General features: G+C 49.7%; 1 protein-coding gene across 2 annotated transcripts in view; it reads left to right on the forward strand.

The window, feature by feature from the left end:
* Positions 1–20501: 20501 nt before the first annotated feature.
* Positions 20502–24412, forward strand: part of LOC135383659 (motile sperm domain-containing protein 2-like) — a 29102-nt gene continuing 25191 nt past the window's right edge. For both annotated transcript variants that reach the window (XM_064613036.1, XM_064613037.1), the window contains exons 1-3: positions 20502–20601; positions 22193–22295; positions 22362–22458. In XM_064613036.1, the coding sequence (XP_064469106.1) occupies positions 20543–20601; positions 22193–22295; positions 22362–22458 (259 nt within the window). In that variant the 5' untranslated portion in view covers positions 20502–20542. The remainder of the gene's footprint in view (positions 20602–22192; positions 22296–22361; positions 22459–24412) is intronic.

A 24412-nucleotide genomic window follows, 5' to 3' on the forward strand; every position in this document is an offset into this window, starting at 1 on the left:
ACCAAGACAAACCCGGAGACTGCGGGCTTGGAGGTTCAGGACTCCTGCTCTCGGGTGCAGCTGAGGGCATGAAGGATCGGGAGGCTGTATCGCAGTGTGCCCAAAACAAGAGCCGTATGAACTCGGTGGAGGTCCTGGCAACACGGGCCCCAGGACGCACATGCGATACGCTTGATGACATTGACCTGGCTGGAGGCTTTCGTAGCAAGAGTCTTCACGTGAGATGACCATGTGAGGCCTTGGTCGATTGTAAAGCCCAGGTAACGGCAGGTTTTGACAAATTTTGTGGAAACCTAAGTTCCCACAACCTCGGGGCGTCAGCCCGTCCGTTCCGTGCGCGAAGGAACAAGCAGCACAACAGAGATTCAAACCAACATACCGGCTTTATTTGCAAACAAGAGCGACAGAGCTTGCGCTGCATCCAGCCAACCAACTCAAGAAAAAGGGAGACCTCACTTCCCAAGCACCTCGCTTATATATCTGATAAATGACCCACCCATCTGTTATCTTACGCCGGAAGTGCTGTGTAATGTGCCCTCTGACGGCGCTTCATACGTCAAAACAATGGCGTGGCCATACTCCCCCTCCCACCTAGAGTGCCATCAAGTCGTCCGTGAGGTCCAATATGGCATCCTCCGAGGTTGCTGGTGCTGGGGATTGGGTGGGTGCTGAGGCAGGGAGTGACTCTCTCAAGAGTTCAGGGCGGAGGCGACGCAGCGTGGCCAGGGCGGTGGTGACGTCCGAAGAGGTACGGGCCGCATCGAGGCGGGACTGGTGCAGGGATCCTTTACGGTGGGTGGCCCGGTGTATCTCTGGGACATGGCACACCGGGCACAGGATCCTGCGTTCTTCATTTGTCAAGGGTTGAAGGGGGTCTGCCGGGTGCCTGTCGCCTAGGGTAAGACCCTTGAAGGGGACTGGAGTACGGGACGGATCATCTCCGCGAAGAGGGCGCGGCTGACCGCTCCAGCGGGAACGAGAAGCCCACGCCACTGGCACACCGTTAGCAACCACCGTCCAGGTGGCCACCGAGTGTTGTGGACGGGGGGCAGCCCGACTTGAAGGGGTGAGGGTCCGAGGTTGGCCACCTCGAGAACGGGACCGGAAGTCCGTACGGCCGGAGGGACCACGGGGCTCACGACGCCTGGGGGTTGCGCTTGAGGGGCGCTGCATGATTCCTGCAATGATGGGAAAAAGGGAATACGGTAAGAAGGGAGCCTCAAACCGTGGGCGCCTGAGAAGGCGTCCCCCCAAAACAGATAGCGCAAAAATGTGGAACAGAAATCACACTAATAAAGCACTATATCACAAGCACTATGCTTAGCGATGGAGATAGTGGCAGCTACGTGCGCCGCCTGCGGGGACGCAAGTTGTAGCGGCTGGACGCAGGTCCGGGAACGGGATCCGGGTCCAGGTCCTGGAGGGAGGCAGGTTGCAAATCGGGCTCCTCTCCGTCAGGGTCTCGGAGGTGGTAAGACTTCAGGTCCGAGATATGAACTGGCCCAGTCTCTTCGCCGGTGTCGCAGCGACGAAGCCTGTAAGTGAGGCCGGGGGAGCACGCACTTACCTCGAAGGGGCCATCCCACCTATCTGCGAGTGAAGCTGCAAAGCCTCGAGACGCATCACTTAGCGGGTGAGTCCGTCGAAGGACGAGGTCACCGACGCTGTAGGTGAGGTTCCGACGTCCACGGTTGTACTGGCGAGCCTGGTCCAACCTTGCGACGTCCAGATTCTCCCGAGCCGTCCGGGCTGCATCGTCCTCTCGACTCTGGAGGTCCTCAGCAAACCTTGAATAAGGAGGCCGGGTAGCACCATCCCGAAGGCCCACAGCATTCTCCGCTGGAAAAGGGGCCTCTCGTCCCAAGTTCCGGAACGCCGGGGTGAATCCTGTAGATCTGTTGACCGTCGTCCGTGTAGCGAACGCCAGCTCAGCCAGGCGAAGATCCCAATCACGGTGGTGCTGGCTAGTAAAAGCAACCAACATCATTTTCAGGTTCCGATTAACACGTTCGGTAATGTTAGCCTGAGGGTGATACGGGGAAGTCTTCTTATGCTGAATGCCTAAGACAGCGCAAGAATCTGAGAACACCTTACTTGTAAAGTAGGTTGCGTTGTCGGTGATCAGCTGTGCGGGAAACCCGAACCGGCAAAAGGTGTCGAGTAACTTTTCCCTCACTCTCTGGCAAGTCAGTGTCCTGAGAGGAAACAGCTCAACCCATTTCGTGAAATGATCAGTAACCACGAACAAATACTGGTTACCTCTAGGACTACGGGGAAATGGTCCCATTACATCACAAGCAACTATCTGCCAGGGTCTACTGCTCTGAACAGGCTGTAAGCGCCCAGGAGGTAAACCACCACGAGGTTTTGCTCTCTGGCATACGGGACAAGTACGAACATACTTTGTTACATCCTGCCTCATTCCTGGCCATGTCGCAACACGACACAACTTTTCATAAGTTTTCCTGCCGCTGCTGTAACCTGCCAAGGCCGAGTCATGAAAGTAACGTATGAAAGACTTACGCAACTTCCGTGGCACCACGACTCTGAACGGGGATGAACCGTCGTCCTCATCCGCAAGGGGTATGTATCTGAACGGGATGCCATCCTCGCCCAGCAGATAGGAGTCGTGCCGTCCGTCAGTCGTTCTGGTGTCCGCCGAGGCTTGCTGAGCTATCCACTGCGACACCCGCTGACAAAGGCCGTTCGCTCTCTGAGCGTCTAGGAGCTGCTCTCTGCTCACGACCGTGCCCCAAGACGAAGATACGTCTCGTGCCACCTGTGCTGCTGCAAGAAGTTGAGAAGGCGCCTCGGTGCCTTCCGCTTCCCCCTCCGGTAGAGGCGCGCGGGACAGTGCGTCTGCTACCACGTTCGTTGAGCCCCGCCTGTACTCCACGTTGAAGGAGTAGCCTTGTAGCGTCAGGGCCCACCTGGCAAGTCGTCCAGACGGGTTATGGAGCCGCTGCAGCCAAGAAAGTGCCTGGTGGTCAGTCTGGACAGTGAAGGTACTGCCGTCCAGGTAAAGGTCTAACTTCCTGAAAGCGAAGATGATCGCCAAGCACTCCTTTTCCGTCACGGAGTAGTTCCGTTCTGCCGGATTCAGCGTGCGACTTGCAAAAGCCACTGGATAAAGAGTAGCGTCATGCTCCTGCAAGAGAACTGCGCCAACACCATAATCGCTTGCATCTGTTTGCACAACAAATGGTTTGTTGAGGTCGGGCAGATAAAGCCTAGCCGTATCAGCGATTGCTTGTGATAGAGCTCGAAATGATCGTTCCTGCTCTTCTCCCCAATTCCAGCGCGTTTCCTTGCGCAACAACTGGTTAAGCGGCTGCGCTAGCTCGGCACAATTAGGGATGAATTGTCTGTAAAAACCAACCATACCTAGGAAGCGCTGCAAGGCTTTGACGTTACCGGGAACCGGAAAGTCCGTGATCGCCTTTAGCTTGTCGTCGTTAGGACGGATGGTACCTCCGTCCACCACAAAGCCGAGGAGGCTGATCCTAGACGATGCCAGCTGCACCTTGCGGGGGTTGATTGTTATGCCCGCTTGATTCATCCTTGCAAGGACGATTGAGAGGTGTTCCAAGTGTTCCTGAAAATTTCTAGAAAACACTACGACATCACCCATGTATGCCATTGCGAAATTGTACTTCGCATCTTCCAACACAATGTATCCATCAACCGCTGGAAACTGGCGGGTGAATTAGACAGTCCGAAAGGCATTCGTACAAATTCGAACAAACCTCTATGACACGTAAAGGCTGTTTTTGGGACATCCTCCGGGGCAACTTGGATTTGCAAAAATCCTCTACTACAATCAAGCGTTGAAGACACAGTTGTGTTGCCCAGGGAATACAAGACTGACTCAACGGACGGAAAGGGATAAGAGTCCCTTACAGCTAGTGCGTTAAGCCGACGGTAGTCGACGCATAACCTAGCCGTACCATCACGTTTCGGAGCCAGAACAACAGGAAATGCCCAAGGACTCTGGGACCTTCGAACTGCACCGGTTTGGAGCATTTCGTTAAGAGCAGCGTCTAATAAAGTACGCTTATGCACACTCAATGGTCTGGGATTACAACGCGAGGGTCTAGCGTTACCGGTGTCTATGCTATGCTGTAACACAGACGACTTACCCGGTTTTTCGGTAAAGATTCCGTCAAACTGCCGCAGTACTTGTTCAAGCTGACGGCGTTGCTCCTCAGGACCATGGAATGACCCCAAGACAGTCGGCAGCCCAGACGTTTCAACGGACGCTGCCACAGCTTGCTGTGCTGTGCAGTGTTCCCGTGCTGCGACGAAGCGGAACGATCCCGACGAGCCGTTGTGGGAACGTAGGTTTCCACAACTGGCGCCCAACGTTTGGGGTTCGAGCTCGTCTGTTCCGTGGCGGGGAACACGCGGCACTGTTTGTAGTTTGTGCGTAGTTAGTAGTTGCTAGACTTTACTGCTGTTGTTTTTGTGCGTGTGTGTTTTTGTGTTTGTTTTTGAGTTTTTCAGCTCCCACCCGGTGGACGAACCCTCGGAGCTGATGGCTGACAAGGCGAAGGTGCCCACGCCGCAGTCAGACTCCATCGCAACGGCAGAACTCCTGTCACGCATGACGGAGTTGTGCTCGTTGGTGGTTCAACGCCTGGATGCCGGGTCGGTTTGGCCGCCGCAGGCACAGGCGCCTCTACGACTCAACTTACCGGTGCCTTCTCAGGTTACACCGATAAGACGTCTGTCGCCGATTTCCTGGATGACCTCACCGCCTATCAGACGGGTATGGGAATTTCGGATGAAGTCCTAATCCAACGCATCCTGCAGGTTGCTTTGGTCGGAGACGCCACCCGCTGGCTTCGGTTGCAATCGGAGTTTACGTCCTTGCAGGACTTCCAGGAGCGGTTCAAAAACGAATTTCTTCCCCCGGATTACGAATATCGCTTCCTAGAGGAATTGCATAAGCGTACTCAACATCCTGAGGAAAGCTTATCTGAATTCGTTCGGGCATTGCAGGATCTGTACAGCAGAGCGGATCCCACTGCTACGGAAGAGCAGCGCGTCGCACGGGCGATCCGTCAGTGCCACCCGCGCTTCCGGCCCTACTTAAGAGCGCATCGCTTTAAAACCCTTGAGGCGTTGGCCCAGGAGGCTCGTTCAATACAAGGCGACCTCCTGGCAGAGCTTGAATATCGGCCCCCTCCGCCCCCTGAGCTAGCGTTGGAACCGCGCTGCGCGTGGTCGGGAGGAGCCGCCTCGGTCGAACGCTTGCATGCAACAGGTTTGGGTGACAACCCCCGTAATTCATACAATACGGAGTCATCCCACCGAGCCCTAGATCCCTTCCTCTATGACAAGAGGACGATCCCCGCAGGAACGAGCCTTGACAGACCCGTCCCGCCCCGAAGTCGCGGTCAACCTGGCCTTTCAGCTAGCGAAACCCCACGGGAGCGGGAGCGGCATCATCTTGCGCCCCCGCAGCCACGAGCGCCCAACGGCTGTTGGAATTGCGGCAGCCCTGACCAATTTCGTCGGGAATGCCCGCGACAAAGACCGAACACCCGTAATGTGCCATCGGGAAACGGTCGCAGCCGGCGTCAATGAATGCTCGCTCAACGACGTCGGCAAGTTGCGAAAAAAGCGAGCAGACTGTTACTATCCATGGCCTCGATCACTCAAAAACTAGCTTTGCAAGCGGTAAGATAACGCAAAGAGATGCTTTGGCTCCTCTTGCTTTTTCTGTCCGAGATTACATCGAGGAGAAGGAACCAACCCAAGCAGCACAATGTACTGAAAGTCGAGTGCAATAGGGGTGGACGGTATGTGTCTTATCAATGTTCTTTAGCTTGACGAGTCTGTTCAAGGTCTCCCACCTACCCGTCCACCCCTATTGCACTCGACTTTCGGTACATTGTGCTGCTTGGGAAACATCGCCGTTCGAATTTTGGGTAAAGATTACATCGCCCTTATCGACACGGGAGCTACGCTTTCCCTTATCGGGGACTGTGTTTACGAACATTGCGTATCACGGCATGTGGAATTGCAATCCACAGATGTCACTCTACGTCTTGCTTCCAATGACGCCGTTCCAGCACAGGCTGCAGTTGTGCTCTGGGTACGTTTGGATGGGAGACGACGAAAGCAGCGCTTCGTGCACCTTCCTGGCCTGGCAGTTCCTGTTATCCTGTGCAGAGACTTCATCATCCGGCAGAAGTTGGTGCTGGACCTGCCAATGGAGGATACGTGTACCACGGCGTCGTCCATGGCTGAAGAGGGGGCAGGCGGCGGAGGAGGGGGAGGCCTGGTCTCCACCAGATTTCGTTGCGCGATTGTTTGCTGGATGCAAGCTGTTCTCTGTCAATAAACCTGGTATGTTTGCTTGAATCTGCTGTTGTGCTGCTTGTTGCTTCGCGCACGGAACGGACGGGCTGACGCCCCGAGGTTGTGGAGACTTAGGTTTCCACAAGGTTAAGGGCGAACCGTCGACGAAGAGTGGATATTTGTGGAATGATCTCCGCGAAAAGGCCATGGCGACAGTTTTGGCGGGTGAGATGGTGCTGGAGCGCCTTGTACGAGATCTGGTCTGCACCTGGGGAGGTATGTTGGGGCGAGGCACATAGGGCAGAGTCTAACTCCTCTAGCATAAAAGGTAAGTCCAGGACTGTGTTGCTGGTAGATGGCATCGGAGTAGTAGCAGTTTGAGTTGAAGCAGGCAAGGCGGTGAGGCGGGCACAAAAGTCCTCTGCAACGGGAATTTCGGTGCGCGATGTGGCCAGAGACAAAGAGCGGAGCGGCCTGACAAATGCGTTTGCTTATGTACGCCTTTAGCTAACACGATCTGTTTCTTCTTCCCTGTCGTCGTTGCATTATGTTTATCATGTAACGCATACATCAGAGTGAATGAATTGACTAAATTATGTCATAAGAGCAGCTGTCCAACATTTTTATCTCTTGCGGTATGTTTCTCTATTTACACGGCTCTTTTCACGACTTAGCCCGATATTCTCCCTCATTTTTTTTACAAAGTGGACTAAAGCGAGTTGAGAACTTTTTCAGTTTTGTAGAATAAACTGAGATAAGGTCTAGGGAAATTTCTAAGGACACAATTTCAGATGAGCGCGAAGATCACGAGGACATTTGCCAACCATTTCCTTCATCCTCGAGCATGGCAGACTTATCTACTCATTTAATTAGGCACGTTGTCCAGTGCCTCGGGGTCAGGTGATCGGACATGAAAACAAAATACTCCGCGGGTAGTATGTGCATCAACAGCTGCTGCTGTAATGAATGATGGATTGGGTGCTTGTTCAACTGTCAATATTCAGTCATTGTCTACGGCGCCCCAATAGAAATAACTGATGAATACACGGTTTTGATGTAATAATTAACTAAGAGCGCGTCAACGTACACAAAAAGCTCCTGAACTCTGCAGCAAAACTCTCTGAATGCACTAGAAAGACTCTCGACATACCATGCGTCTTCTGTGTTGCTGTCTGCGTGAAAGCAGCCAATGGGATCGACATTATAGAAATTCATAGTAACTAACGTAGGCAACGAAGAGACATGCGGTCAAGGCATTTTTTCTGCAAGGAACATTTGCCACATTGGTACCATTTTTCTTTCATTTCCATCGAAGGAAGTTTAGTTTATTGAATTGAACTCGGAGATTTCCCCAAGTCACCCTAACGTTTACTTTGCGGAAATGGGTTCCTCGTGGTCATTTTACTCAGTATAGCACCAGATAAGACACGTAATGCAACGACAACTGCTGAAATAAATTCGCCGAAACTCTGCGGAAATGAGTCCTTGGCTCCGCCTCTTTTTTGTCGGCTCTAGTTTGGTAGAAGGTGGAAGACGGTGAACGTTCCAGGCAAGGTCCAAACCCCGGCCACTGGTATGTCCGCCGAATGTCCCTAGGAGCTCTCTCCCATGGAGATCACAGTGTCCGTCAGCGGATGACCCATGGAAATCCCCAAGACATTTTGCTCTCTCTGGGTAAAAAGACTCCAATTCGGTTGTAGTACGCATCTTTATTTTCTTTCGGCTCCTTTATGGGTATGTGACACCCATCGACGCATACGACGATTCCAGGGGAACCTTTCCCTTCTTCAAACCGCGCAGCAGTTTATGCATTTTGCAAAAATATTTGCAGTCATAGTCAAGGCACCACTGTTAGTACTCAATTACCTTTCATATGTTAGTGTAGGCCAAATTATGAGTTCTGGAGCCATGTCTACGAGTCTTTGCACGTATTTCTCGTAGAAGTGGTGGGAGAGCCCCATACTCACGCCAAACCTATCGGCAACTGTGCGAAATGGTTCTTTTTCCCCAAGTGTCCATATAGCGAGCAAGAGGCAGTGCTCTGGCTTCACAGAGTAGCTTTGTGCCCTGCTCCCTTGACCTGCTGTAAGACATTCTGAAAATGATAATTAAAGTGGTATCCGACATGGTCAAAAACTGACGCCATCTTGTAAAGCAGTGTATGAAAGGCATTCCCATAGAATATTCTCGCCCAAAGTTTTTTAACTGCGACGCAATTTCATTTACAAAATCGCAGCCGCTTCGACAGGTTCGAGTGCCCGAACTGTAGACCACACCCGTCTAGTGTGACGTCTGTGATTGAGAGCCCTCTTATTCGTTGGCAGACAAAATCGTCTGCTACGAGGGGCTACGAGCTTGGCGAGCTGCTCCTTGTTGACTGCTATTCATTATGTCACGTTTTCTGGAAAAAAAAAAAGAACATATATGCGGTTTGAAAAAAATAGTATTACGATCGCGAGGTTAATTTTCGTGGCTTCTGTGCAATCCTTCGTTGCACACCTCCATTGGGGAGCGACGTGTACGCTTCAGTCGTCTGATGCAGCGTTCAAAGCGAGAGTACTTCCCGGCCGTTTGCTGTGGTGCGTCTTTCCGTCGTGTTCGCTAATTCCCAGTCGTGGCAAAATCTGTTTAATCTATCGCGTCCCCATATCAGCTGAGTGTGTGGCCGAACACCTCACCGGTGACGCAGGGCAGCGTTCGGGGCTCCGTGAATGGGAAAGGCAACGCCATTCTGCCGCTTGCACAAGGTTCGTCCGAATGGGCCAGGAAGAAGCAAGGCGTTCGCTTTATTCAACGTCAGGGTTGCCAAGTCTGATACAAACCTTCAAATATGCAGTGTGCACTTCAGCGAGAGTAATTATCAATCACCGCCGACTATTTTTATCGTACGTCATCGATGGTACAGCAGCAGATATTCTCCCCCTCAGTCACCATGGCGATACAGCTTCCGCACGTACACCTATCAAAGACATCCCCTTACAGTTAGACTCATATGTCGATGTCCACACCAGTTCTCACTTCCCGGTGGCGTTACCGAAGATCTTTCTGGTACGACAACTCCGGCTCCATAGAGCCACACACTGTCGGGAAGAACTGAACTGTGTCGCTATACAACGCACAGTCAGATTCGCGCTGCCCTACTCGTTCTTCCCATGGTGTCAGCGGTCCCAAAAAGTCGAGGTCGTTGGCGGCCTTCGAATCCTTCAATTCGGACATCAGGTAACCGAAGAACGTCTATTGTCCTGGAAGCGGTAGGAGTCGCTCCGTCCTGAGCGTCAGCAACCACCACCATCACCAGCAACCACCATTGGTCAGCAACACGTGTTGCTGACCGATGGTGGCCGACGTCACCTCGATTACGGTGGCCTAGAATAGTCGTAGCGACCGGACGGGTCTCCCTCCGCTTCCCCGTGAGCACGCCAATGTTGAATGTAGCGGTGGCGCTGCTGTAGACACCACCTGAAGTTGCTCTGTTTGTTGATACATGGTTAGCGCAACGTGCTCTGTTTCCCTGCATGTATGCCACCAAAACGATGACTGAATCAATGCTACGCCCCTGGGTGTAGAACAGGATACTCTAGAACACCGAACAACCACCGAAATGGCAAGATTTCGCTGTTCAAAGCCCCATAAGACGAGGGAAGACGGAAAGTGTGGCAGAGGAAATTGCGTCGGGATGATTGGACCCTGGACCCTGGTTTGCCAGCCCCATTTCAAACCACGGTTCATTGTTTAAGATTATGAGCACATAATCAATGGACAAGAGGTACACATACCACGCGGAGCCCCAAGTTTGACGCCAGATGCGTTGCCCACAATTTTGCCGAACCTGCCAGAGCGCTTTTCACGCCAGCACCCACCGCCAAGGCCGGCACGGAGAAGAAATTTGTGCGAACCACAGCAGCCGTAAAAGAGACGTCGCACTGCAGGAGGAGTCAACAGCGAGACGCCTGAAAACGTGTTAACGTTAGAAGCACCTGACGATTCGTGTTCGCCTAGCGTTGCATGCAGCAAGCCTTCCGTGACTGTTGCCGACCTCCACCAACAACAGCCTCCGTCGACAGAGTGGCCGCGACACGAATTTCCGAATCTCAACGGACTATAGCGTTCATATTCTGTGTTTAACGCCACGACTAAGGAAACAAACTTTGAGAGGGCAGTGTTCTTTATCTTCGAAGATGCTACGTCCTTGGAAGTGCACGTCATTTCAAAGCTTGTGTTTGACGTTGAGGTGAACACGCCGGAGTATGCGCAAAGGTTCCTTTCTGAGTCTTGTGGAAACCTAAGTTCCCAAAACCTCGGGGTGACAGCCCGTCCGTTCCGCGCGCAGAGACACAAGCAGTACAATAGCCAAATCAATGCAACATAAATCATTGTTTATTTTTACCTTAGACAGGTCAACTGTCCAACCAACAACCAGGCAAAAACATGACAGCTTTCCCTTCTGCACCGCATTTTACCCCCTGTCCACAAGGAAACGGCCCCCTAAACACAACCGGTTCCTACCGGTGCTGCCATCTAGGATTCTGCCTCAGAACCACGCCACAGGCTGACTGCTTGCCTGTCTGTTGTGTTGTGATGAACCTTGTGGAAACGAAGCAATATTCTCTTACAAAGGCCATACACGCGAGGATGACCACAAAAAGAGAAACCACATTTGCTGTGAACTTGTATGTAGTTGCATGTATATTGCATGGAACCATGTGCTATATGATTCCATGTACGTATACCGGTATTGTATGTGGTTCGACTTGTATATCCAATATACATGGATATACAAGTGGAACCATGGATATGCATGGAACCATATGGAATATACATGGATATACAAGTAATACGTCAATAATGTATTGCAATAATGCTTGCAATAACCATATGGTTACTGCATGGAGCCATATGGTTAGATGGTTCAATGTATATTGCAAGTAATACATTATTGACATTTTTTGTTTTTGTTTTTGCGTTTCTGCATAGTTTTTGTATTTATGTGTAGCAGCAATTTGCTCAATAAAGTGGGGTCGTTCCTTTCACTCCTTTCCGCGCCATGAATCTCGATGAGCCCCTCGTTCAGCCGCATCGATGCATAGCACAGCTCAGCTTTCCATGCTACCACTCTATATAACTCCATTCAGCGCGTCGCCGTAAACTGGCAATTCCTGCCGTACAACTGCAACGCGCGTCTTCAGTGGTGAGCTACGGCAGCGCCACCGCTGCCTTCAGCATTCTGTGAGCCACTCTGCTCTGCCGGTCGCTACACTAGGTTGTTCTAGGTCGCTATATACATCGATCTCAGAGGCCCATTAATTTATTATTAATTATTATTTAATTAATTAATTTATCATTAATCCCAGATTCAATTAGGAGCGTACCCTCCCTACACGTCACATTGCGGCGTGCGTTCCGTCTCTCATCACGTGTATATCGTGAAGGCAAATGAGTGTGTTTTACACACAGCAGATTCGGGGGGGGGGGGGGGCTGTTGTAAGCGTCGCAAGTTCGCCGCATTTGTACTAATTGTGGGAAAATTGTTTTCGGGCGCCTAACGCTCCATACCGACCAAAAACAGAAACAAATCTGTGTGCCTCTAGACTGCTCCTTTAAACTCCAGAGCGCTTTTCATATCCCCGCTTCGCCTAATCATATCCCCGCTCGCACGAAGGTATCCTATGATTCTGAACACATTCCTGTTCTTTGCGATACGTATACTTACTTCAAACGCTGTGCGGGTCATTCTGAAATCACCCTTGAACTGGCCGTCGATGAAGCGTTGATCCAGAACAAAGCTAGCTTGGACGTGATTTGCATACAGATCCTTAGGTGCGGCCCGCGTCATCTGACCTCAAAACGATCGCCTGCTATTATAAAAGCCGTCTCCCTTTACCATTTTAGTCACCCGTGAAGAAGAAGCCGAACGGGCTTCGAAACGTCGGTACCCTCCTTTTGGTGGACCTTGGTTGATGCAATTTCCAGTCTGAATTACTATGACCCAACCAGACACATTGGTGTCGAACATCTTTACGTTCAAAATCCTCAGCTTCTTGCTCATTGCCTGTTATACAGTGACTGCGGAAACCACACCATCAAGGCAAAGCTCTTCATATATTTTTATATTTTTGTTGCAGAATTGTGAATTCAATTTCTCCATATTTTTGAAATTTACTTGTCAACATATCAACTTACCTCTTCATCTTCATCGACAAATTCAGAAACTAAAAAGTTGAACAATCGTCTACGCGTCGTCTGTAGTCCAGCCGCCACCTTAACGAAGTCCGAAATCCGTCTACTAAACCAGCAGATGCTGCCGCTAACAGCGCCCTCTATACCTGGTATCAGCCCTCTTTTAGTAGACACAACCCCTGTCACCGGTGGAAGCATCCCTGCGGAAATCCTCCATTAAGGAAGACACAAGACACACGTTGGGCCGCACGCTGTAATTTATTTCACGAAAGTATGTATACCCAGTGATCTAACGTGTCTGTTACAGCTATAACGGCATCACAATTCCCTCTTTTGGTTCTGCAAACTGTTTATGTGCGACGGCAGGAGCAGACATCTTCGTAATCCAGCGCGATAAGTGGCTGGTCCAAAAATGTAATGACGCATGAATTCTGGAGGGCTATTGGCGTTCTGGCTGTTCTTGGTAGCCCGACATAAATCCTGAGACTTTCTCCCAGTAAGTTGTTAAGCTTTGTTTCTTATTCAGGAGTTATGCCTTGAAGTTGTGAGATGCTGAAGGCTAGTGTTTGTTTTATCACGGCCTGATGAACGTTTCGGATGGCCTTTCGGTTTCCTGGTTTCATGCCAGCCAGCATGCTCATGACATTTGAGAATGTCTCGGTATCCCTTTGTAGTTTATTTATTTCTGGGGTCCAAGAGGGGTTCTGATGTAGTACCATAGGTCTGATGGTGATTTAATTTCTTACGGGTGAAGGCAATGTAAACTGTCTTTTCTGGGCAGAGGTTCATTGCACGTTCTTCTAGAAACAAGCGATGGTTTCCAGAGCATATATATATACAGTATATATATATATATATATATATATATATATATATATATCATATAAAGCATATATGTGACATTATATATATGTCATTAGTACCCACGCCTAACCTGACCTTACATCCCATCACTACCACATAGATGTAATTACGTCCTTTTGTCCTGGCCAATCTCCCTTTGTGGCTCACGACCATCTTTTAATTGGAAGAGGAAGAAATATCATGAACGTAAAGTCAATAGACGAGGATGAAAAATAGGTCTCGTGCGTGGTGCCAACGTTTGCTAGGATTCCTTCGTGTAAATGCGCTGAAAAAAAATTTGCATAGGACAAGCCGAACAAGTAACAGGCGAAGACAACAATGCTCAAGCTCCTTCTAGCCCTTGCGGGCATTTTATACCTGTTTCTACTAATGGCGCTCGGTATCTGGGCAGCACGGAAGGTGCACGGTATTTATCGAAGAGGGGACAAACTCGGGTACGACAGTACTTATGCTAGAAAACTATTCCTGGCAGGTCCTAATATGAGCACTGAGTTCGTCGTCCTCTCCATGGCAGCAACCTGGATGAGCGCTGGATTCCTCAACGGTACGATCGAAGCTGTCTACAAGGACGGTATCTTGTGGTGCCAAACACATATGGGACACGCGATAAGCCTGGCTTTGGGCGGTGTATTTTTCGTCTCAAAAATTAAGGACACTGACGATTTGACGATGCTGGACCCGTTCCAGAGGCACTTCGGAAAATGGGTAGCGCTGTTTCTAGCTCTCCCATGCATCATTGGGGAGATTCTATGGTCAACCGTTATACTGCACGTCCTCGGATCATATGCTCAAATTATAATTGGGACAGACGGCAAACTCGGCGTCTCCGCCCTAGCAGCAACAACCGTGGTTATCTACACTGCTCTGGGAGGGATGTACTCCGTACTGTACACGGATGCCATCCAGTTCTTTACAACAGCTGTTGGAACCTGGTTCTGTGCTTCCTCCATTCTCAGCCAGGATGCCGTGGCAAAAATGAAAGTGAATTTGATCAGTGGTGCCGACTCGAATGATTTTTGGGAGTACGTGGACACTTTACTGATGGCAGCATTTGGAGGCATTCCTTGGCCAGTATACATACAGCGGGTGTTGAGCTGCGGAACCGTACCCCAAGCAAAGTTCATGTCGTACGCGTCAGCTTGTGGGTGCGTATTGCTGATCATTCCAACAGTCATTATCGGTGCCGCTGCAAGAACGACAAATTTCACTCTCGTGGGACACAAAACGGAAACGCTACAAGGTGAAGACGCCGAAAATGTCCTCGCGATTACCATCGAACTATTAACTCCCTATATTATTAAATTCATGGGTGTGATTGTTATCGTCGCAGTTGCAACCACCGCCGTTGATGCGTCGATGCTGAGTGCGTCTACGCTCCTCAGTCACAACCTCTACGTCATGCTTGCTCGTCCATCTGCAAGACCACAAGAAATAATCGCAGCCCTCCGAGTGTCCATCGTCATCTGTGCCGTCGCCTCCATCATTCTGTCTACGATTATATCATCTCCTCACTCGCTTTGGAGATTCTCCACGGATTTGACTTATGTGCTCTTCTTCCCACAGTTCGTTGGCATCTTTTACTTTCCCTCGCTGTCCAATTCATACGGCTCGTTTGCTTCATTCCTCATTGGTCTGTCAATACGCGTGCTGATTGGCGAAGAGGCCGTTGGAATTCCAGCATTCTTTTCTCACCTTTTCCGCAGTAAAGACGGCACGCAAAATTTTCCTCGCAGAACAATCTGCATGACGCTATGCTTCAGTTTTCTTCTGATCTGTTCTGCGCTAGCGAGGACGCTTTTCCACAACAAGATACTTCCCATACAGTGTGACTTTTGTCATTGCTTCTCCCAACCTAACAAGGTTGGAGAACGTTCCAAAACTGACGAAACCCAAGCGGAATCCAAGTCAAGTGTGAGCCCTGTCGATTCGAAGGGTCCTCAGTTAACCACAAGGACCACAGCCGCAATATTGATAAAGAAGTATTCCGCATCGACAAAGACAGCGTCTGACACTGCGCGCACGTCGTCTATAAGTTCATTACCTCCTGACAACATCGCCCAAAAAAATCGAAATAAATTGAAAAGTGATTCTGAGCACCACTCTCACGAATTAGTTCAGGATCAACCGGACCACACTACAGTATCTTCAACATACTGTGCCCCAGCAATTGTATCAACACCTGAGCCTCCAAACGAGGGTTATACTGCGCCATCTCTTAAAGTAGGGTTGCCTGCAAAATTGTCCAAAAACGAACCCTTTACGACATCCCCAATAGAGACGACACCTGTACCCACTCAGAAACTCGCACCTGCAGTAGCACCTAAAATGCCTTCATCTGTGACACCGAAAAGGGCGTCACCTGCAGCAACTCCGAAAGCGTCTCCAACAGCGAAAATGCCCCCAACGATGACCCCGATAAGAAAGTCGCCTGCAGAAAGTACAAAAGAGTCGCCAACTGAAACTCCGACAAAGACGTTACTTACAGCGACTCCGAACAAGGCATCACCCGCAGCGTCTCCGAAAAAGGCGTCTCCTACAGTGACTCCGAACAGGACAGCACCTGCGGCGACTCCGAAAAAGTCTTCACCTGCAGTAACTCCGAAGTCGTCGTCACGAATGGTGACACCGCAAATATTAGATAATCGTACTTTGGCGTCATCGGCGAAGTCGCCCACTCCCACAAGATCGTCGCCTTCTCCCTCACAGAAGGGACCGTCACAGCCAAAATCAGGAAAAGAATTGGACGGTGGGATGTATTATGCGACTGCCTCGCAGGAGCGTAGAAAGAAACAATTTACTCCCACACGGTACCCCGCTGAACTCGACACTAGCATACGAGAAAAGGGGACAAACGTACGCAACCAGCGTATCAGACGTCCCCCCAAGTAGCCACCTGTTGCTTTGATGGATATGGCTGTGCTATAAGCTCCGCACGACTAGTCGGTTGTTTGGTAAATGTTTTGAAGGTTATAAACTTCGTTATATGCTTATGCTGTGTTATTAAACGCTTCTGGTACAGCTGAGTCGCAGACTCTTTCCTAAAAACGCTTCATGTGCGTTGGTACCATAGCAAATCAGTTTGTGCCACAGTCCTACCATGGTTCATTCAGTCAGCCTTCCGTGCCAACGGGAAACATTCCGTGATGCGTAACGCATCTAGCCGATTCAACAAGTTATTGCTGTTTGGCACCTGATCAACTAGCCCATTACGCGCAGGAGTGGCCCTAGTGGGGCCAAGGCTTATAAGGTGGTGGTGAAGGATGTCATGAAGGCTGGTTTCACACTAACGGGTTTCTCGTCGGTGCTTTCCGCGGAACCAAAACTGATCCGTTGGGACACAGGCGCTCGATTGCCTTTAGGTTCTATTTTGGAAGCAAAAGAACGACAAAAACGTTAACGTGAAATGGGCCTAAGAAAAAGATTCCGTTTTGGGGAAACAAGCGTGGACCTCAAGCAGCTCAGCTATCATGGAATGGCATGCAGGAAATGCATACTAAGCTAGAAAATACGGCGCCAAAGAAGAGCTATTGTTTTAAGGCTATGTTGTATGCCCCACTCACGTGGATACACCTGGCAACAAATCTGTTGACCGAGCTACTGCTTCTGGCCTAAGAGCTACTGTCACTCAGTTAGACATTCTGTTTCACTTCCATCCACGAGTACAAAAGATACATCTCAATACGAAGTGGCTGTCATTCTGTGGAAAAGAGAGGCAGAGTAAACTGCATTTTGTCCAACCAATCACGGAAAGATGTGCATACACTCTCGAAAACTGGAGTAACCTTGAGAACGTACACAACTAATGGGCCCACAATGAATCCCTGCATGTTTGCTAAATTCTGATTGTCCACACTGCAGAAAGGTGGCTTTCTTTCACCATTTGAGCCTCACAGCCAGCAGCCATGTGCGTGCTAAGATGAACCACGGCATTGAGCTTGCCATGACAAAGAAATAGAGAAGCCTGACGACCACGGTGCAACCTGCCGACTGGCAGGAAACCTTAGGGTCTGCTTTATTGAAGAGTGACAAATTGTAGCGGGAAGTACATTCATTGGATGATAGATAACGTGTCTTCTCGCGGCCCGACGCCGTGAAAGTTCCGCCCACTCTTCGGCAGCGTTACTTGCCAGGCGTTATTATTCCACAGCGTTATTAGAACGCACAACAACTTATTGTGCATTCCTTCTGGTCGAGCACTTTCTTTGGGGCTATTGCACAAGTGTGCTTCAACACCGTATTCTGCATAGGAATCTTACGGAGAGAGGCTAGAAGGAAAGCTGAGAAGGAGGATCGGAGGAGAGCAAAGCACTTGAACGGGGCTCTTCCCTCTCTCAATGTATGCGCTCGGAGGCAGCCATATTGAATCAGCCGAGGAAACGTCGTGTATTTCCAACTCGTGAAAGCAGCCACAGTTCCAAAAACTGTTGCAACACTTGCTCGGTTGCGCCTCTGCTTCCGTCGGCTACATATTTTGTCAGTGTCCGCCCCTACCCAAGGCTTGTAGTCAAGTCTGGTTGCGGCAGCGGCGGAGACGGCGTCCCCATGTGGCGTCCGTGTCATGTCTGTTTCTTCGGGTATGTGTGTGTGTGTTTTCATATATCTTACGGTTTCATGGGTTCTGGCAGTGTGTTACTGTTCCAAAAGCATTTTTTGCGTTATGTTTGCTGTATGCTTACTGGATTCCTTTGTCTGCATGCGTCGCGGCAACAGTAGCTGATTCAATATAGCGCTCCCCTCGCCCGTACGTCCCAGTTTCGGAGGTTTCCTTCTAGCATACTCCTTAAGATTTCTATGGTATTCTGGAACAGCTGCCCAGCTGATGCGTTCGGGCCAAGGAAAGCTGATTGACGAGCTGTTGGTACGCATCCTGCACGATGCCGTGCCGCTGGCGCGCCCTGTTAGAGTGTATATAGCTCACTGCATGGTACTGTCAGCCTTTCGCCGGCTCTTGTCTCAAACCATGAAGGAAGGAAACCCAAGGAGCGGTCCCTCACATACTTGTCTCTCGGGAAATGGCGTGCAGGAAGGAGCGCAGGATTCTTCGATACTCGGGATATTCCTATGATCTCCGACTCGCGGGATGGTTCGTCCCGGGGGTTTTGTCCTCTGGGGGGTAACACCCATATCTGCAGCTCTTCTGGCTTTTTCTTTTGCCTTTCTGGCAGGCGATTGGGGCCGAAAAATATTTGGGGGTGTAGGGGTGCTGGGAAAACCCCTGGCAATACTCCTGTCTACCACGTGATTGCACACGTGACCCACGCAACAAGGCGATCACGTTCGGAAAAAGGAATCCACAAAAATGCGTGTCATCCATGATTCAATACGGAAGGTCCCGTGTTTATAATTTTCTATAAATTGTTGAACTGAATTCAGAGAAAGTATATCTCGCCTAATGGGCTCACAATTTCACTGGAAAGGAGGTTACGTGGTGGCCATGAAAGAATGGTAGTTTTGAGTCGGGGGCCCGCCAAAGGGTCCCCACGTAAGTCTGGGAGACGGACTCTACTTGGGCTTCCTTCCTGTATGGTGATGGTGGAGATGGAACTGCTTGCCGTAGTACGAGGGGTGTTCAAGTCAAGCCGGGACTTGTCATTTTTCGCAAAAGTAAAATGAACTTACAGGCGAGAAATTAGTTTTATTTTTCAACGTAATCTCCAGCTGCTATAATGCACTTGTCCCAGCGTTTCACGAGGGCTTGGATGCCAGCAGCGTAGAAATCCTAACCGGCGCGTAGCAGCCATGATCGGACCGCATTCTTGACCTCGTCGTCGCAGCTGAAGTAGCGGCCCCCAAGGAACGCCTTCAGTGGCCTGAAGAGATGGAAATCGCTGGAGGCGAGGTCCGGACTGTAAGGGGGATGTGGCAGCAACTCCCAGCCAAGTTCCTGTAAGGTGCGTGTCGTGAGATGCGCGGTATGCGGGCGTGCATTGTCCTGTAGGACGAGGACTGCTTTGGTGATAAGGCCCGGCCGCTTTTGCTTCAGCGCCTTATGCACATCCCTGAGAACCTGGCAGTACTATGCACTATCGATGGTGGTACCAATGGGCAGAAAATCTACATGGACAACGCTAGCCTTGTCCCAGAACCGCGGCCATGACCTTACCCGCAGACGGGGTGCTTCGGAACCTCTTGGGAGCTGGCGAGCCCCGATGCTTCCACTGTTTTGATGCGCGTTTAGACTTAGAAACGGCCCAAGGAACGGCTGTCCTTAAGTGTCGAAACGGTACCTTAGCTCTTGGAAGATTTCCAGTCTTCTCTGCCGGTCAAACACGGAGAGCTGCCTTGGGACCCAACGGGCACTAACTTTCCGAAACTGGAGGTGTTCATGAATGATGGTGTTCAAGGTTCCCACAAAAGGTCCGTCTTTCGGGCCAGTTCGAGACATGTTATCCGTCTGTCCTTGAGGATTAGGCGCTCCACAAGTTGGATGTTCTCAGAAACTCTGACACTGGGCTCTGAGCCGCCCCGGCCGGGATCGTCCTGCACTGATGTACGGCCGTCTCGGAACCGTTTGCATCACTCAAACGCGTTGCTGCGGCAAAGTGTATCGGGGCCATACTGAGCCTGAAGTCTTTCGTGAATTTCAGATGACTTTACGCCTTCATTCACGAGAAACTTCATGACAATTCGCTGTTCGATATGCGCGCTCACTTCGTTGTCGGCCATCTTGTCCAGCACGTATCTTCTGTTTTGCACAAACTTTGGACCACCACGTGGTGAAACGCGGAGGCCTGTCGCGTGTGAAAATGACGAAAAAGAAGTAGCGCGAGCCATTTGTACACTCAGGAGACAGAAAGTCCCGGTTTGACTTGAACACCCCTCGTAAAACCCACGGGAAACGGTTAAAATAGGTGGTGGTGGCGGTGGTGCTGGTGTTAGTGCTGGTGAAAGTGCTCGCCGTTGTCGGCCTCAGATAGGTGGGCAACGTCACGACTGACGCCCTGGGGGAATGTGCGTCCTGAGCCGACTTCCAAGGGAACTGTGCCGACATATGTCTGGAAGCAAATGGATAAAAGGGTGTAGTTTAGCTCTGGCCAATCATCTTGGTGAATGAAGGCCAGAGAAGGAGGAAAAAAGAAGAAGAGGAGGTAGTTGTTGCCGTGCGCGTCATTATGCAATTTAGTGTTTAGTGGTGGAAGAAGAAGATGATTATGCAGTTCCAGATTGATTGGACGGACTGACAAAACCATTCACGATGTACCTACAAAGAAGCGGAGACTCCATGCCCGTTGAGGATTCCTTTGTCAAGATTGAGTGAGTTAGCATCGTCGCTTCTGGTTTACACCGTTTCACTGGACAGACCGATGATAGGAGGCTGTCGTCTGTTAGGTCTAGGAAGACTATACGATTAGTACATACCGTCGTACTGCTGTAAGCAATACTTGGCAGAGCTATGAGACTGCTTCTGGGGACGATGAGGTCGCGGCGATATACATCAGGTTAGGTTATGGTAGGTTAGGTTAGGATAGAGGGTAGTACATTAGTTCAGGGTACGATTCCCTTGTACTCTGAAGGGGGTCCAGGAGGTCGACCCCCCCCCCCTTCCCTTGCGCACTCCAGGCGGTGCCGCCATTCGGCAGTGCCACCGTGTTTATATGAAACTGTGTATTTAAAAGACGTTGGTCTAGCTTGCGGAGGATGTTATTTTCGTAGTCAACTTAAAAACTGAAGGAAATATTGCTAATTTCCGCAGATTTGCCCCCATGATGTAGGTCCTGAGATCCTGACCTCTCAGACGTTCACTCTATTCACTGTACCTTTGAAGCTATAGTATTGTGACAATATATTTACCATATCCCAACAACTCGTCACCTACACTCTTAAAAATGAACTTGATGATTTTGAAATACAGGCTTTCAGTGGCTACAAGTGGCTGCCCAATGCGGCTTACGGTGTTTCATTTCCGTAGCTTTACGGCCGCTGAAAATACGGTAGTGATTGGCTGACTATTAATTGTTACGACAAGCGGTCTAGCCTTGACCATACACTCTTAAAAATTAACTTCACCGCATAGCACGCTCCTAGCCAACCATCATCTAGAATGATATCGTTGTCTGCTCTGATGTGTTGAAAGCGGGAGGCGTACGCCTTTTTTGTGACACTTATGCTGTTCATAATTGTCACAGAAAAGGCGTACGCGTCCTGTTTTCAACAAATCAGGGCAGATAACGATATAATTAAAGATGATGGTTGGCTGGGAGCGTGCTATGCGGTGAAGTTCAGTTTTAGGAGTGTAGGTGATGTTGTCAGTGCCCTCGAGAGTTGTGACGTCAATTAATAAGCTATATAAAGAGACCAGCCAGCTTTCCGGTGGAAATGACTGTGCAGAAGAGAGCAGTAAACTATAAAGTGATTCGATGTACTGTGCAACGAATGCTCGACACGCTTGCGACAGCCTACGTTGTTTATGCTAATTGTTCATTCCTACACTGTTAACAATGAACTTCACCGCATAGCACGCTCCTAGCCAACCATGATCTCGAATCATATCGTTATCTGCCCTGATTTGTTGAAAACTGGAGGCGTACGCCGTTTTTGACAATTATGAATAGCATAAGTGTCACAGAAAAGGCGTACGCCTCCCGTTTTCAACAAATCAGGGCAGATAACGATATCATTCGAGATCATGGTTGGCTAGGAGCGTGCTGTGCGGTGAAGTTCATTTTTAAGGGTGTAGGGAATTTGCTTTGATGGCACGTCAAGTTACAAAACTGATGCCGGTCGTATGGCGGCGATCTGTTTTGTGATATGCGCTTTCTATAGGAGGACAAAGTCGTAACTCTGTCCGTCTAATGGAAGAGACTGTCTTTTATTCACGAATATCAAATTTCTGTTCTTCATCAAGGCCCGAGTTTGAGCTGGTGTTTGGTGAAAATGAGCTCGAAGGCGGGAAGCGTATGAAAGTCGTTGACATAACCAACACGTCTTCTGGGCACGTTACGTTCAAGGTGCGAACAATGGCCACATATTTTCAGTTCCGTAATTCCGTAAGCTACATGTTCCTGTTCTTTCAGATCAAGACGAATAACATCGACGGGTACAAGGTGAAACCGTTTTTCGGTATAATTCATGCTGGCAACACAGTGCACGTCAATGTGGAACAAATTTATGGTGAGTCTGTGGTGTTTGCTGTAGTCGAATGGTCGAAGCTCTAAATATATAATAGAGAAATTGCGTTCCTTCACAGAGGTAGGAAAAGATAAACACGACTTGAACTGCTGACTCTCGCTGTAAATGTTCTTCTGTTATGGTGGAAAGCGTTGTTTAATGATATGCATACGATTGCGTTGACCAGCGGCATGGCCGAGCGGGTTAAGTCGTTCCGCTCGTTGGTGGTAACCAAGGTCGTGCTGAAGACTGGGAGGTGGTAGGTTCGAATCCTACCTCCGGCTGTGCTGTCTGAAGTTTTCCCTGGGTTTTCCAAGCACTTTCCAGACAAATGTCAGCACAGTTCCCCCTGAAGTCGGACCAGGACTCATACTAACCCCCCTGTCCCCCATTTCTTCCTGCTGTCCTATCTCCATCAGTCCACATCTGTACGCCGCTCATAGCCACAGTTGCTTCGCGGCGCTAACACGGAATTTAAAAAAAACGACTGCGTTGAAGCGGACAGTAGTTTGATTTGTTGATAACGGAAGGTGATGGAGCCTGTTATGTAGCCATTATATACTGCATAACTGATACAAAATAGGCCCCGTCTCCCGTTTTCAACAAATGAAGGACGAGAACGTTGTCATTTGGGATGATGGTTGGCTAGAAGTGTGCTATGTGGTGAAGTTCATTTTTAAGAGTGCGGAGCAGAATGTTATGTGTACCTCCGCGTTTGCGTCTGATTGGGTACTACAATTCTTCAAATGACGTAACAATGGATAGAGGTATCTGGATGGCGGTAATTCTACTTGCTCGTATCCGAAAAAAAGTGCGCTGAACACGTTATGAAGGAGAACTATTGAAGAATAAATTGTAAATAGAATTACGAAGCGTAGAAGAACAATATTACACCTATTACACCCGTAAATAAATGCCTGCCGATAGGAGTTCTAGCCTCCTTTAAGTACTCGTGTCAGTCAATGTGTTGTACTGTATCATCGTGGATACACCGTAGCTGCCAAGTTCAGGAGATATTCACAATTAAAATGGGCAATCACAACTGTTCCTTTCGAGCTCAAGCTTTGACTGCTGTGTATTTTCTATACTCTTAGAACAAAGTTTCACCGCATAGCACGCTGTACGCCAACCATTGCCGTGAGTGATAGGGTCATCGCTACCGATTCGGGGAGAGAGGGGCGTTTGTGGCAATTTGGATATATGGTAATTGCCACAAAAAGTCGTACGCCTCCTTCTTTCTTCGAATCAGATGCGATAATCTTCGCGGCAATGGTTGGCGCACAGCGTGCTATGCGATGATGCGTTCTTAGAGTAAACAGTTGTACATAGTGATAACTCTATCACTTTTGATTTGTGGAAAGCGCGGTGCGTACGCCTTTTGTGACAATTAACATTTCTGCATAAGTGTCACAAAAAGGCGTACGTCTCCCATTTTTAACAAATCACGTGAGAGAACGATGTCACTCGGGATGCTGGCTGGCTAGGAGTGCGCTATGCGGTGAAGTTCATTTTTAAGAGTGTAGGGTATTTAAACAAAACTCTTGGCGAATTCGCGTGGTCATTTCGTGACAACTGTTTTTCTGTTCTCTTTCTCTTTTTTTTCTTTTTTTGCCAGATCCCGAGCAGTCTTGTTCGCTTGGTGAAAGCGCATCAATCTTGCATGTTCGCGTGACGCTTTCCGAGCGCCATGAATTTGCCAGCTAGCACTTTTTTCTCGCCCGGCCCCGATACAACCAGGCAGCGGGTTGCCCAACTGTATCTGGTATTGCCAAACCCGCACTGCGAGGGTGGCAGGGCCCCACATTGGCCCGCACGTCGAGGTTAACGTGATTTAGCAGTCTACGAAACCCGAAGACAAGCGACCGCGATGCTCCTAGCCTGATCCAAGCGGCTAAGACCGCTAGATTCCTGGTGCTCTTGTTCGGGTGGCAAAGGTCACGTGATCTAGCGCGTGCGC

The sequence above is a fragment of the Ornithodoros turicata genome, chromosome 2 (assembly GCF_037126465.1).
Source record: "Ornithodoros turicata isolate Travis chromosome 2, ASM3712646v1, whole genome shotgun sequence".
NCBI lineage: Eukaryota > Metazoa > Arthropoda > Arachnida > Ixodida > Argasidae > Ornithodoros > Ornithodoros turicata.